General features: G+C 35.5%; 1 protein-coding gene across 2 annotated transcripts in view; it reads left to right on the top strand.

Annotated features, from left to right (window-relative positions):
- The window catches only part of LOC122396938 (neuronal acetylcholine receptor subunit alpha-7-like), a 180732-nt gene that overhangs the window by 130788 nt on the left and 34872 nt on the right, over nucleotides 1–15072 (top strand). For both annotated transcript variants that reach the window (XM_043395733.1, XM_043395732.1), the window contains exon 3: nucleotides 1636–1680. In XM_043395733.1, the coding sequence (XP_043251668.1) occupies nucleotides 1636–1680 (45 nt within the window). The remainder of the gene's footprint in view (nucleotides 1–1635; nucleotides 1681–15072) is intronic.

Below are 15072 nucleotides of genomic sequence, written 5' to 3'. Positions count from 1 at the left end.
ATTTGTTGCTGAAAGTTTCTTTTAAGACGACAAGATTTTCGGACACAATATATATGTGTAGTTTGTCTGCCTTGAAAGGAGTTTGATGTACAGTAATCCCCGTCTAAGAGGATTTCATTTGTGAAGTAAAATGATTGCTGCCAGTCTCGCCTTTGTATCATTAGTCAAACTTTGGCCTTAGTATTGATACTTTAATCCAGGCTTGGTAGAGATTTTTATATGGTGTTATAGCTATTTCTTGTATCCGGATCAAATTTGTCTGATTCTTTAATTTCTATCGATTTTTTTCATATTCGACAATAAAAGATTCGAATGTTGAAACCAAAGTTTAAAGTTATGGTTTCAAAAAAGAAAATCTCTACCCGTGCTTCGCGTATTGGTAATTGCTGGTCCTGATTTTCGAACATTACGCAAGATAATGGGGTTTCGTGATGAATGCATCGTCTAAATTCCAGGAAGATCCGAATCATAAATTGTCGTTGAATTCGATAAATGATCATAAAATGATTGTCGAAGCAGGGATCCTCGAACGGGTCTATTTTTCGCTGTTATTAATGACTCGTCGTAGGTTAAAGCAAAGACAGAGCACGCGGGCTTAATGCGTTTTATTAATTGCCTCGACCTAGTTAGTAATTCCCAACGAGATCGATAAATAAGATAACAGAAAGGGTAGACGATCTATATTCGTTGTCACTGTTGGGCACTTGGCCGAAAAATACGGCGTGTCCTTATTTTATTGCTGAATTCTTCTCCTTTCTCCGAGACAGTGCCAAAGGCGCGGGTAAAAAAAATAATTACGAAAGTTCGTACTACATTGTGTTAGTTAAGGTTAATGGGAGGGCAGCGTTATAGAAACGCTCCCCTTCGTCCATCCTGAATGAAAATTTAAATGGGATTTACGTGGAAATATGAGGGATGGCCATTTAAAAAGTTTTCACGTTATTTTACGATTTTTGTACTGTAGCCGTAATCCGTTCACAAAACGTACGTATATAATTTTATTTTTTAAATATTGAGGAGGAGCCACCGTTACGAAATATTTGCAACGTTCATAAAAACCAAGGGTGAAATTTTCTTTTATTTCCGTTCGTCTAAAATGCAATCCCGTCGACAAGGGCTTTCTCTTCAGTCCGCGTTTTCCATTGCACCTTTATCTTTTTAAGAGTTTACGTTCTTGATTTCAAACCCAATGTGAGACTCACTGACGCCGCTTGGGTAATACTTCTGTGCAAGAGGCACGATTGTAATCGAAGGAAGAATGCGATTGAATACGACACTGGAAACCTATTGCTTTACGTGATACGTTTCGCAATTTGCACCGAAGACGAAACGAAATCGAACTCGAATGGTAGAACAGCAGAGACGGTATAAATACGAAGTGGTGACTGTTGAAACGATATTAAATAACCATATTTCTCGAGCTTTTTCAATTACGAAGAACAACGGTCGAGAGATAATTATTATTAGCAAACAACTCAATTGTCTCAATTTCGTACAAAATTAATAAATACTTCGATTTATTATTTTGACTATACTTGTATTCTCTGAAATAAACAAATACTTTTATGTGACATGAAAAACGCTCAGTGCAGTCTTAATAAATAACTACTAAAAATTATGTTTTTCACATTTCAGGACGAGAAGAACCAACTGCTTATTACGAATCTTTGGCTGAAATTGGTGAGTTTTGATAAATTTTATTTAATCCTCGTTAAAAATTTATGTACGAGTACCTACAAGTTGGCAATCGATATTTTTAAATACACTTTAGTGGATGGATGAAAGCAATGAAAAAGTTGCTTCTCTTTCGAATTTGTTGCACCGCTCATGTTCGAAAACGATATCACTCCAGAAACGAATATAAACGTCACTCGTAAATAAAATTCGTTGAAAAATATTTCGTACCAATAAAGCAATATATAAAAGAGATTAATCTAATTAAAGATGTAATATTAGCAAGTGCGGTTAATTAAAAATTTGAATAAATACGAATCGTGCAGTAAAACAAAAGACAAACGATCGATCGTACAGTAACATTTATTCACCACGTTCAAGTATAAAACGTTCAGAGTTTTTATCAATCCTTGCGGTATATAAATATTCAAAATAATCTGAATATACAAATTCGTCGCATTTAAATATCGAATATTCTAACAAAATTCTATAACCGATGAAAATCTAAAATTTCTACTAGATAGGGAATAAATAAAACTGAATCTATAAAAGAGTAATAAAATCGGTATGGAACTAGTTCTCCAAAAAAAAACTCTTAAAATATCTTGAAAGCAAGATTTAAAATTTAGCGAATATAATAATTAGACCACGTTTGTTACGAGTAAATTTCATTTCTATGTTTGGTATTAATTTAAGATACGAGCGATGCCCATTTCATTTATACGGTCGCTGTTAATTTATTCAGTTGTGAATCTTTCGCTATCGATCGTCCGGTTATTACAAAATCTCATATTTACTTCGAACGTGTACCTATCGCTTAAAAATGTATATTTGATTGGAACAATGTCGCGAGCATTTTGCGTTAGAACGGAAAGGAGCTACGACGTTCTTATCCAGATGTATCGAGAGACAGAAATATCTACGATAAAAATATCGCATGACCGGAGTATTTTCGACTTCGAATCGTGGTCATAACAGATTCTTATCAACTGGAACTATTAATAGAGTCACTGCAACAGGTACCTCCGACAGAGTGGCTGAAGTGGCGCACCCTTATTAGGGTAGACTGCCGTAATATTTCCTTTCAGGAGGTTTCGAACCGCGCTTTAAAACGCTTGTCGTTGCTCATTTCCAACGGCTTATGCCTCGTCAATCCTCGCCCTCATTCACAACCCCTACCGAGCCGTAGCAAGAACGGCTTTGCAATGACCCAAATTCGCAGTTAACGATTCGACGATGATGTTTTGCCCGATTAACAAATCGACCAGCCACCCTACGACCTGTATCAACAATTACAACGGAACCGTACCGCGCGTAGCCTTGATCACGTACTCTTGATTGCCCGTTCGGTGATTCAGAAATTAATATTTGAGACGCCCGGGAACGTCAACATTCGGGCCAAATTGTTCCGCAACGAGCCTCATCCGGGACCGCTGAATCAGAAAAACATTATCGACGAAGATCGGGGAGCTCGAGCGCCGGAAAATAAATTGAACAAACGATTACCAAAAGGATTAACGTTTCGATGAAATTGTATGAACTACTTCCATACGTTCTCTTACAAGCATTTGGTTATTATTTTCCTATCAAGCTATTCGGGCAGAAGAAAAAAAGATTTGTACAAATTTCGATATCCTATGAGGGTAAGAAAAATATAAGAAATAATTTACCGCGTCTCATTGACTGTATTTTGATGTTATTAGTATATGAATTCGACCATATCGTAAGTGTTTATACAACGGTGAATGACAGTAATTATAAGTATAAACTTATTACAAATGAGACGTAATCAATTTCAATTTGTAATGCTGTTTCGTTTGGATAATTATCTGTATAATATCCCACATTTATAATGCTGCAATTACGCTTCGTAAAATAATACTAATTACAATGTACCTATTCCCTATTACGGGTTGCGCATATAGAATTAATTTGATCGATGTAGTATCAACTCTCCCGATCGATGAAAAGTGGAACGTTTAACCTTGCCCAATCGTTAATCGTGATTTCTTTGTATTTGAAAACAATTACGTACCCGTATCGCGCTTTAAACTTTTACAATATTCACAATTGAACGTGTAAATCTTTCGTAGTGACAAGTTGTTGTTCTTTGCTTTTTAACCTTTTCGCGTGCCCTCGGACGTCAAGTGCATATACTAAGGGAACAGAACGCACAGCTGCACTTGACTTGCAATGCTGATATCTTGTTGAATGTGTCTCGGAGATATTCAACGATTCCGAATGAAACTCGAAGATATTTTAAGATATGTTTGACGTTGGCACATATTGAAACCGCGACCTACATTTTCTAATAACATTTCTATTAAACGCACTTCCTCCGACGAAAAAGAGTGGACCAATCGAAACCAAATATCCTTCTTCTACATAAAAAAGTCTCTTTTACTCTCCGACGAACAGTAAAGAATATAACAAATAAATTTCATTTTTTTAAATTGAAATGACATCATTTCTTTTTACAAATTTCTGAAAAATATTGATGATGTTACTATCAAAAACCAAAATTCAAAATTGGAAAGCATAGACGATTTCCTTCTCTTTCTATGGGAATAGTTAATTTTTCCAAAGAAGCAAAATTAATAAAGTTATTCGAAAAGAAACAGACTTTTAACCCCAATTTATCAAGTAGGAAATTTGGCACACCAGTTGGGAAGGTAAACTGTATGAAATCAATTTTCTCGAAATATTCAAGAACATGTTTGCATGTCAGAGTGTTTCTTCAAAGATCTTTCCTGAAGTTGAGGTCAAATTTTACTTCACTGAATGTAAGTTCAGTGAAGAATATATGCCAAATATAATACGACGCATCTCATTTTTAAATTTCCTTAATTTTCAGCGAATCTATGCGACCTACTGTTGTAATGAATTTGCATAGTTTTCATTGAGATCTCGCGATAGAGAATGCAAAGGCACATACTCCATCCTTGGATCTCGACACCGCAGCGTGTGAGGAATACGTATTACGTGAATATGTACCCAGTGTCCCGTAATTTGCATATGTGCGCGGTATTTCATGTCAGCGAGTTGGGTGTTGATTAGTTATTAAAGACTCGTGTGCGGTAGAGCATACTGCACACAATTACCAAGTTGGTCGAACTGAAGGCTAATGTAATTTAAATAATCTTAATTCGAATCTTCGAGACAAATGGTTCGATGATCACGTTTCTGAACTTTGAACATTGGAATAAACATTTAAAATAGAATCTCTGTAACTTTATATTCGTTCGAGAAACTCGAATTTGAAACCATGCAAGTAGCTCTTACTGACAATATAGTAACATTAAATTTATGAAATGTAATTAAAAATGAGTATAGAAGTATAAAAACTAAAGTAAAATTATTCCATACGTGTCACGTTCATTCATCCAATTGTCATGAAGTGAATTTCAAAACTCTTTTCTCCATGTAAATTAAAAATTCTTTTGTTCGCTGACCCCATTCTTCGCCCCACGCGTGAAATATTTTTTAGAAACATGGAACAGACGTTTACGCCATGCAACGCGTTCGACATTTTTCAACAGACGAAATTTACTATTTAACGACTATGAGAAAAGTTAATTGAGCGAGCAGTTGTATTCACAGGATTCTTTGTCTCCACGCAACTATTGTATTTTTGTTCAGGCTTTGTTAAAATCATTAGAGTAGTTGTTTCAACTATAGTTTGAAAAGTCATGAGGACTACGATGTGCCAACCTTCACAATACTGGGTTGAATATTCTGCTGCTGAGATTCTAAATGTTTGTTAAAGAACTCTAGTTTGAATAATGCGCGGATGAAGCGAACAAATGGCTGTCTAATTAGTAGCCTTCATTGCAGTAAATTATAAACGAAAATACGAATTTGCAAGGTACGAACGCTACGTCCGTTGACCTTTAAATCTGTTGCTGGGGCTTAATAGAATCAAAATATTTATGAGATTCAAGTAAATCCTTGAATACCTTATTAGGAATTGTTAATGATAATCCTTGTTTAGAAATTATCATGTCTTATTGTATTCAAAGCTGATTAAAATCTAGGTTGAACCATTATATATACTTTTAATTAATAGGCTACCGTTGAGCGAAACGGAAACAATCCTGCTGAAGCAAAAGCTTCATTATCTTATAATCAACGCCATTATTGGAGTATTTGAACCATTCCGTAATATCTCCCTCTAAGATTCTCGTTGTCCTTATGAAAAAAATCCGTTAGTCCAGTTCCACTTTAAACAAATCGCCATTGTGATTACAAAGGCATCGATTTTCTGCAATAGTTTCACTTCTAAATTAAAATCATTTTTATCTCAAATGTTAAGATCTCAATATTCACGTTAAATCTTGACAAACAAATATTTCGAAACACATTATTAATAGTATAAAACTAAATGAATATTGTGAAAATTATTTTAGCATAGGAATATACTATTTATGCTTTCATTTCATTACACGCTTGGACAAAGTATTTGAATAATGTTAATTAAACTTTAATTGAATTATAGAAAATGTACTATCAAAAATTAAAATTTGATATACCTACTAATAAATTACAGTTTCAAATATATGTATGGAAAATCGACTTTTCGAGGTGCTCGGTACAACTATTTTACATATTTTATGATTTAATTATTTTCACTGCTTATAAATTATACATATAAATTATAAAAAGTCATTAGTTCCGGAAAAAACAATTATTTATGAAAAAATGATGGCTAGTAATTATGAAAACATCCTGAACTAATTTAGATTCATTTTCAATTAAATAAACAATTTATGAAAAAACTGAAACGTTTTTGGGTGTATAGCGTCAAAGTAAATCTCAAAATAAACATAGAAGACAGCATAAATAATAATGTTTTATACATTCATATGATAGAGGATGAAAAGCTCTTTAAAATGAGCTTTTGTACGAGTCGATAGCTTTATTAGTTCCGGAGATATGGCGATTTTAGTTTCAAGTCGATGCGGTGGCTAGTTTCGGAGATATCAGGGTCCGAAGCGTTTGTTTACTACGGCCTTGTCAAGGCCGTTGACCGCACGTGACTCGTAGTAATAGTAAACATTACGTCATTCGGCCACTCGGTTAGTGGGTCAACGTGCGACAAGGAGGTCCGATGCGTTAGACGAAGACAGAGATAGTCGAATTAAGAAAAATTACCTTTCACATAAATTACGATATCTCGAAAACGGAAAGTCCGATCGACAAAAACCAAAAGCCATTTTAAAGGAAAGACTTCGCTGTTTCTAACAATACCTCAATAATTAATAAAACATTAGTAGTTTCGGAATTACAGGCATCTAAATTTTTAGTATTTTTAATACGCGTTAATAGGCTTTCGTAAGAGGGAGATTGGAATTTTAAAAATTACCCCTTCACATAAATTACGATATCTCCGAAACGGAAAGTCCGATCGACAAAAACCAAAAGCCATTTTAAAGGGGAGGCTTTGCCGCTTCTAACAATACCTCAATAATTAATAAAACACTAGTAGTTTCGGAACTACAGGCATCTAAAGTTTTAGTATTTTTAATGCGCGTTGCTAGACTGTTCTAAGGCTAAACTAAACTAAAAAGTACATTATTTTTGGTACAACTTTAATAGTTGAGTATTAAAGCTTTGGAAAGCAATTGTTTTAACGTTTGTTAAAAAATTGTTTTGACAATATACTGTTAAATAATTAATATAACATTGGAAGATATTCTACGGTCCAGTTCGTATCGGATATATCGGATATTGACTTTGAAGTACTCGTCTTGTCATTTCCATTGTAATTAGAATTTTAATATTACATCCGACTCTTCAACTTTAATTTAAAAGATTCATTATCGGATTGGAAATATTCGTTTTATTACTTGAAGAACACTCAGACTGTCTCTCGGATATAATGCTACTCGACATTTATTGATATGACAATATTTATCTGTCAATTGTTATCACACTATTCTATGCCATTAACTCTGGTTCTCTGCAATTCTGTGAAATGTACGCAAGAGACAAATAAACCACGGATCGAATAAAAAATAACGGATAAACTTTCTCATTGTATTTGTTTTCAGTATACTCAACGTTATTTTGTGAAGAAAACTATTTTCTCTTCGCCCTTTGAAACTAACTAACAGTCTTTGTTGCATTTTTGTAACAGGAACTTGGCAAAAAATATCAAAGTGATCTTTAAAAGATTAAAAGGATTAAAAGTGTAATCGAATAAACTAAAAAATGGTGTTTCAGATATTCAGTATTTTTCAGAATTAAATATTGACGCTATCTAAATTATAAGAGACTGTCAATTTTCACATAAAAACAGACTTTATGTAAGTTCAAATTAACCTTTCGTAGAATTAAAGGGCTCGAAGAAAAGCACGTTTCTTCGCCACGTGAATCGTTGCATTGTCGCTTCTTTATTGTTGGCGCAATTTAAATGTAAAATGGCAGTCTCACGAAGCGTCGTTGCCAGGTTTACTTCAGTTCCCGTGAGCACGTTCGAATAGCGAGCATTGGGAGGGAAAATAAATCGCTGATATCTCATTAAAGCACCTTTGATTCTCCCTAGTACTCCACAATGTCGCAAGAAAACGCCAAGTACTAATCCTCGTTTGGAATTTATAATACCGACACGTTATACCTTTTAAATAATATTACCAATAGCGAAATTTATGGCAGGGTAGTGAAAAAGCTCCGGAGCTGGTCTGTTAAATCCCGAATTCAGAACGGTTTCGATTGGTGTATCAACGAAGTAGTTCCGGGGGCGGGTTGAAGTGCAATCGCTTAACAGTCGTACCGGTACGTAGTTATGTGAGAGCCCATGATTGCAGAAACGAACTTCTCGATAGGGTGTAACTTCTTGGCCTCCATTAGAAAAGAGTGAAGCACGATTCGAGTAGGCGGAATGCTCGCGTATCTGTGGGTTTTAACGGCTCTATGGTATTATGAGCGAAGTCAGCGCCTAGGTGCGCACTCTTTCCCCTCTTGGCTATCTCGCTATGACTTCCTCGCTTCGCTTCACTCTTCTGTTAGGCTCCGTCGTGTCCCTATTTCCATTTCTCACCCCAGTTTTGTGCACTCGCCCGAGAGAGATGAGCAGAAAGAGGAGAAAGAGAGGAAAAGGAAGCTCAGCCGCTCCAAGTATCCTATCAAGTGTCTCCTGTAATGACAAAAGTACTCTTCATTGAAATAAATATATTCCTACCTTTTATCTTCCCTGCTCAAATGGCGAACATCATTTATTACAGTCAATGGTACTTGCTCGTACACTCGGTCGAGAGAAACTTGACCGCTGCTCGAGCAAAGGCTTCGCAGGACAATAATGCACTCTATTTCTATAAAAACTCACGAACACGAATACGTAGCGACACTTTTGTTCTTTTACGCGACGTTTAATTGTCGTTAAGATTTATTGAAACATCTTTTGAAATGTTTACGAGGAGCGAGTACTCGTTGGAAGAAAGCTACAATTGCATAAATGAAATATACAGCGATGTTCTTGGGTCGATGCAATCGCGAAAAATTCACTCGCTATTGTCTTTCGTTGTGAACTTTATTAGTTAATACGATTATGAATTTTGTTGCTCCCAGTGCCCCTAATAGCTTCGCAAATTTAAACAATTTGCTTGGTTATGTTGCCCAACTTTCGCGCGAGATAAATAAACTCTCGTTTCACAGCAGGACAAAGACTCTTCAGTGTCACAGTACTGATCCAAGTGGTTATTGATCATCCATCTTGCCTCAACTAGGTTATCCTTCATTTTCAGTTCATATGATTTATTGTTTTTCTTGGTTATCGAAAATGAGAGACAGAGTTTCTCGAGATGAAAGTTAATAATAGAGAACGTACTTCTTTTCGAAAGAGTTACTATAAAATCTGATATACGAACGTATAAAAAATCTGAAATGCTATTCAAGAATGATCTTTAACGAGATTAAGTTAAACTTTTGATCAAAATTAATTTTATGCAGAATTTTCTGTAATTAAAATTAACGTAGAAAGTGGACTTGCTTTGTATCAAATATCAATTGTTTAAAAATATATAATCAGTGATATTTTAAGCTTGTTTTTATCGCGTTCCGATTGAAATCGATGCCTTGTCATTAAAATATCGTATTTGTAATGCACGCATAACTGTCTCTACCCACTAGCAGCCATCAGTGACAGGACAAATCAAGTCAAGAGCACCCAGAGTTTCGAGAATCCTCGTTTGATTAGGTTCGTTAATGTTCCTGCCACCGTCTGAATTGGGATCGACCGATAGTCCATAACAGTCCAGTAAGGGCACTTTAACATCTTGACATGCTATTGGCCCAGATCAATGAATGGTAGTCTTGCATACTAAGAGTGCACGAATGCTCTTCGACTTTTATATTACGCATTTTAATCGTCCAGGCACAAGAAAATTATATTCTCTGAATTCGTGATAAGGAATTTTATGAAATATACCATTTCATAAAATTCAGTATAGCAAAAATTTTAATTAAACGTGCCACTGCAGTTAATCATTATTCGGGGATCGTTTTGCTTGTGAAGTATCAATTCAATACCAGGAAAAAATTTAGTTCCACGTAAACATCAGTTTAAATGTAAATATATTTTAAACGTCTCAATTTTGTATCTTTTGTAAAAAAAAACCTTATATAAAACAAACATCAATTTAAAAGAAAAAAGATTTTCAGATTCCATTGAGATGTACTCGAGCGATGCGAGGACGAGACGATTAAAATATATTTATTTAACCCTCTGCTGCATAATGTGCCTTGCCGGGGATCTAATAAAGGTAATCCCAGTACAGTTTACCGAGGCAATTTTATGGAATATCCGTATCGTGAATCCTTATGGAGACATCTAATAGCTCAGCAGATTTAGCACCCTTTTCGTTGCATGGATTATTAATTAATATAGAGACGTATAAATAATCAGGAAATAATTTCTCTTTTTAAATAATTGAAATATGGATCAGAAGTTTGGCTCGATATTATATGGCAAGGGGTTAAAATAGAAGCGAAATTGGCAAATCCAAAGTACAGATAATCAAGACCGTTACTTCACTTTGTAGCCAGAAGAGTAATCTTTCTGATTTAAAAGAATCCATGATAAAAGGGATTATCAGTGAACGAAGGTCAGAGATAAGCAGTAAAAAGTTTCATCCTTAGATTCCACTTTAAATGAAAGATTTAATCCATTCAAATCTCAATTTCAATTCCTGTCTGTTTCTTCAAGATCCCAGATTGGCGATTCGTTTACCTGCCATTTTCTGATAAGATTAATCTTATAATTGACTGCTTTAGAATCATTGGGATAATAGGAACGCTAACTAAAAAGAACTTTTTTTAACCTCCTTCTATAATTGTTATATGAAACGATGCAGATGCAATTGAAATCAAACTTTTTAATCGAAGGATGTATTATACAAAAACGTTCGATATCGTATTCATAGTCAATTAGCTATTATGCTTTATTGTTTCGTATAACCAACCACGTGAAATAAAAACAATTACACAAGGAGGTCGCTGTTTTTTATTTTTCAATAATATAGTTTGGAGGTGTTGAAATGCCTAAACTTTTTTTATTTACTTCTAATACTTATCTCAGAGTTTTCCTTTCAATATAAATCCCTCGCTAGTGACATTGTATCTTATTAAATAATACCGTGAATTTAGGAACGCGTCTCTTTCAAACTAAGTTTCTTTTGTAATTTGATTGATGTATTTTGCTACTACTCAGAGAGTCGCGTTGGATAAAAAGACTCAGTCAGCCCTTATGGAGAGTACGTTAAGAAGCTTTTAAGAAAATCGAGTTGGATGTGCTGTTCCTGGTGGTTTCCATTCAAGAGAGTTCTAACATGTTACACGCCTAACGTGTAAAAGCTCCTATCCCCAACATTATAGCGAATAACATCCACAAGTGCAACGATCGTACGCTGTCTGTTGTATTCGTTTAAGCAGCTTAATTGTAAACAATATTCCAACGAACGGTGCATAATTATTTGGTGGACGGAATTTACATAATAAAGTATTGCATAATTTTACGCTACGTTCCGCGAGCCACAAAATTATTGATATTTATTCAGAGAACCGAGTTTCCTTTAAACAGTTTGGCATCCGCATGGAAGCGAGCAAATATTCCTTATGTAGGGTGGCACTTTGGGGTAAATTCAGGTCACACAAGCAATCGAGAGTGTATTAACTAGCTCTCAACGAGAATTGAGTTACGCCACGAGTTCGTGGTTTGATCAAAAGCCAGTGATGTATTGTAAACCGAAGGTGCAAAATTTCACTCCGTTTGCTTGCAAATTCGCGTTAACGTGTTTTTCGACAGCGACCACTTACTATTGCACCACGGTATTTTGCAACCGCGCGACACGAAACCTCTTAACATAACCCCGATATACTGGTTCCGTGGAATCCCAATAATCAGCTTGCGGAACTGATTACTTTTATCAATTGTAACGATTTATCTACATCGTCGTTTTCTAAAGTGTGTTTTGGGAAGCTTCGAGGCTATGAAAATTTTTTTGGAAACGAACTTAACGATTCACGATTATTTCTAAAGAGAATCATTCGATAGTAAAAGCAGAGGATGTACCACGAACCATATTCAATGTAAGAAACTCCAACACTTATTGTTAGTCGTTAAGGTGTAACAGTATCACGTTGCAAACTTAGAGTACGAAACATCCTATCCCTACGTGCCAAGCTCTATTTCACTTGTTAGACGTGCTTTATATTGGTTTCCAGTTACTCACCTGTTTTAAGAACCACTACGTTTTACTGTTTTTGTACACACATAAGATACCAAATAAACGAGAATGTATTAAAGATACGAAAATACTAAACATAAGTTTAAACACCATTTTTAGTGAAATTTAACTATTTGATCGAACTTTTCTACTGATTTCAATAGAGACATCTATCGTAGGAATGATTCTAATGTTTACCATTAAATAAATAAATTGTAACAACTGCGCTGGGCGTCGTCTATTGAATTTGGCGATCCTCCGCGCAGAGAATACAACAGAGTCTCGATCGTGTTGATTTTTCATCGGTCGTATAACTGAAACGTGATCGAACTGCCTATTATCTATCTATATGTAGTTTTATTCGCTTTGTTTTTCTGGTTTTCATTTTATCGAACTGGTTGTTTATTTTGATCAATTCGTTCTCGCAATAAATACGGAGGGATCGTTCAACTCGAACTCGTTCGATTAATTTTCGACAAAAATAGCCGATTATCAGTCACCTCCTCCGTATTAAAATGGAGATTTCGTACCCCTTAATCACGATGGATTTCGCTCGAAACGAGAAAAACGAAATCAAGGGGAGACACGACGATCTCAATGCAAAACGATCAATTGATGTGCCCGTCAGCCCGTAAAACACAATTAAAATCATAGAAAATGAATATGTATGCTGTGCTTATCAAGAAGCGATGTTTAAACGATTGTTTTCCTAAACGATTACACATATCGATAATTCCAGAATTAAGTATGCTCGAAAAGTCGATCTACGTTATTTTACTGATTATCTCGTTTATTAATTTCTAATTTATAGCGAATTTAGGTCGAATGAAATGAAACGAAAAATAATAATTCTACGTATTCCCACGGTTTGATAATTTCGTGAACCTCCAAATTGCGGATGATTTCTAGTAAGTTAATTTAACATCTCAGCACATTTTCCTAGAACCTAATTTACAAGGTTTAACGAGCTTTCACGTGAAATTGTCATATCCTCATCTTTGTCTCTACTTTCGTCGCTACGTCGATTCCAGTCCCATGTGCCTTCTGACGAACTTCGTGACGTGGTCTAATTAGGTCACTCGTCTAAGGAAATAGAAGCATAGCTGTGAAACCGAAGATATTTCCGGGGCAAATATTTTGGGAGCAATGCGGGGTCTCTCGGCTCAAGAAGATAATCGGTTTACTCGAAACGTTTGCTCTGGTAATGTAGAATTTAATAAAATCATGCAGAGATTCGAATCAGTTTTAAAATTAACTGTCCACACTGCGCGTTGATAGCAAACTTATACTGGACGATGTTTAACGATTTTGCATTAAATATCGATTATCAAACCGAAATTTGTAAATTTAAAGAATTCGATAATTTGTGTATTCTTAAGGATTCCAACAAACGTAATGTTCAAATTAGAAATTTATAATTTTTCTTTTTGTTTCCAATTTCATTTTGTTCCTCGGAAATATATTTTATCGTATTTTTTTATGTCACTAGACTTTTAATATATGATCAATATACATCGATTGTAATATCTTTTAGTCGATGACTGTAAATGTTTATCAGCGACAGAAACGTTTGGTATAACGATCATTTGCAATTATTGACCAAAGTTTAGATCGATAGTCATACGGGAATAACGTTTCGTTGGAAACGATAATCAGACACATCTGGTCTGTTAACATAATGAGAAATATTGATTGCTAACGACATCATTGTTCGAAGGGTGATCAACTGTGTATTCGTTAATTTTCATAGAATAGATACAATCTAGAACGAGGTGAACGTTAACCTATCCTAACGATTTTGCATTCCAACATAATCTTCTTATCGTCCGCTCCATCTTTCTCTCTGCTCTTTGCATTTGGACGAACTTTAGGAAACGCTCTAATTACATCCTCCAGCGAGGAGAATGGAGATTTAAAATTAGTTACGAAACCAGCGATCCGGTTTACTTCTGGAAAGGTTCTATAGTAAAATTCTCCAGATATTTTTCCCCCTATTCCGCGCCATGGAACGTCGTAAATTGCGTCACGGGTGTTCGAGTTTCAACGAATCCACAAAATTCGTCGATCAACGGTCCCCGATGGAAAGAAACAGATAATAAATTATTAAGCAGCTAATGGCTCGAACGGTGTTCCTAAAAGGTTAATACGAAAAGTTCGCCACAGCGGATGTGAAAGAATTTTGCCTGCAGCTCTTTAAATGAACTTCTCGAATAGTTTGAAACTGCTGCCCCAATTCCAAGGGTGAATCCAACTAATCAGTGCGCCGGTATATACACGAAACACCGTTACCAACATTCGAATCTTAAAGCTCGCTGACGTTTTAAGTGCTTTCGGTTCTCCGAATCCGCGGTTCACTGAATGTATTCGTTAATGCCGTTTAACATTTCACCGGCAGAGATCGAAACAGCAATATCAGGCTCGATTCCGCGCACAATGCCCAAAGTCGTACCAAGTTTCGACGTCTTCGATCGATAAGTTTGGAAGCCGACCAACCCCCGAACTACTAATCAGCCAAAAGTTAAATCACGCGAAAATCTAGCGTGGCTCGTTAGTCGCGGTTCGTTGAATCGCTCATCTTTTATTAGCGTTACGAGCGTGGTCTTTGAGCGTATTTGGTGAAATTACAGGAAGAACGACCGTTATACAAATTGCAAACGCCGTAGTCAATGTCCCGTGA

Source organism: Colletes gigas, unplaced genomic scaffold (genome assembly GCF_013123115.1).
Source record: "Colletes gigas isolate AHSC1104 unplaced genomic scaffold, ASM1312311v1 Colletes_gigas_Sc00008, whole genome shotgun sequence".
Classification (NCBI taxonomy): domain Eukaryota; kingdom Metazoa; phylum Arthropoda; class Insecta; order Hymenoptera; family Colletidae; genus Colletes; species Colletes gigas.
This window is presented reverse-complemented; position numbering and strand designations above follow the sequence as displayed.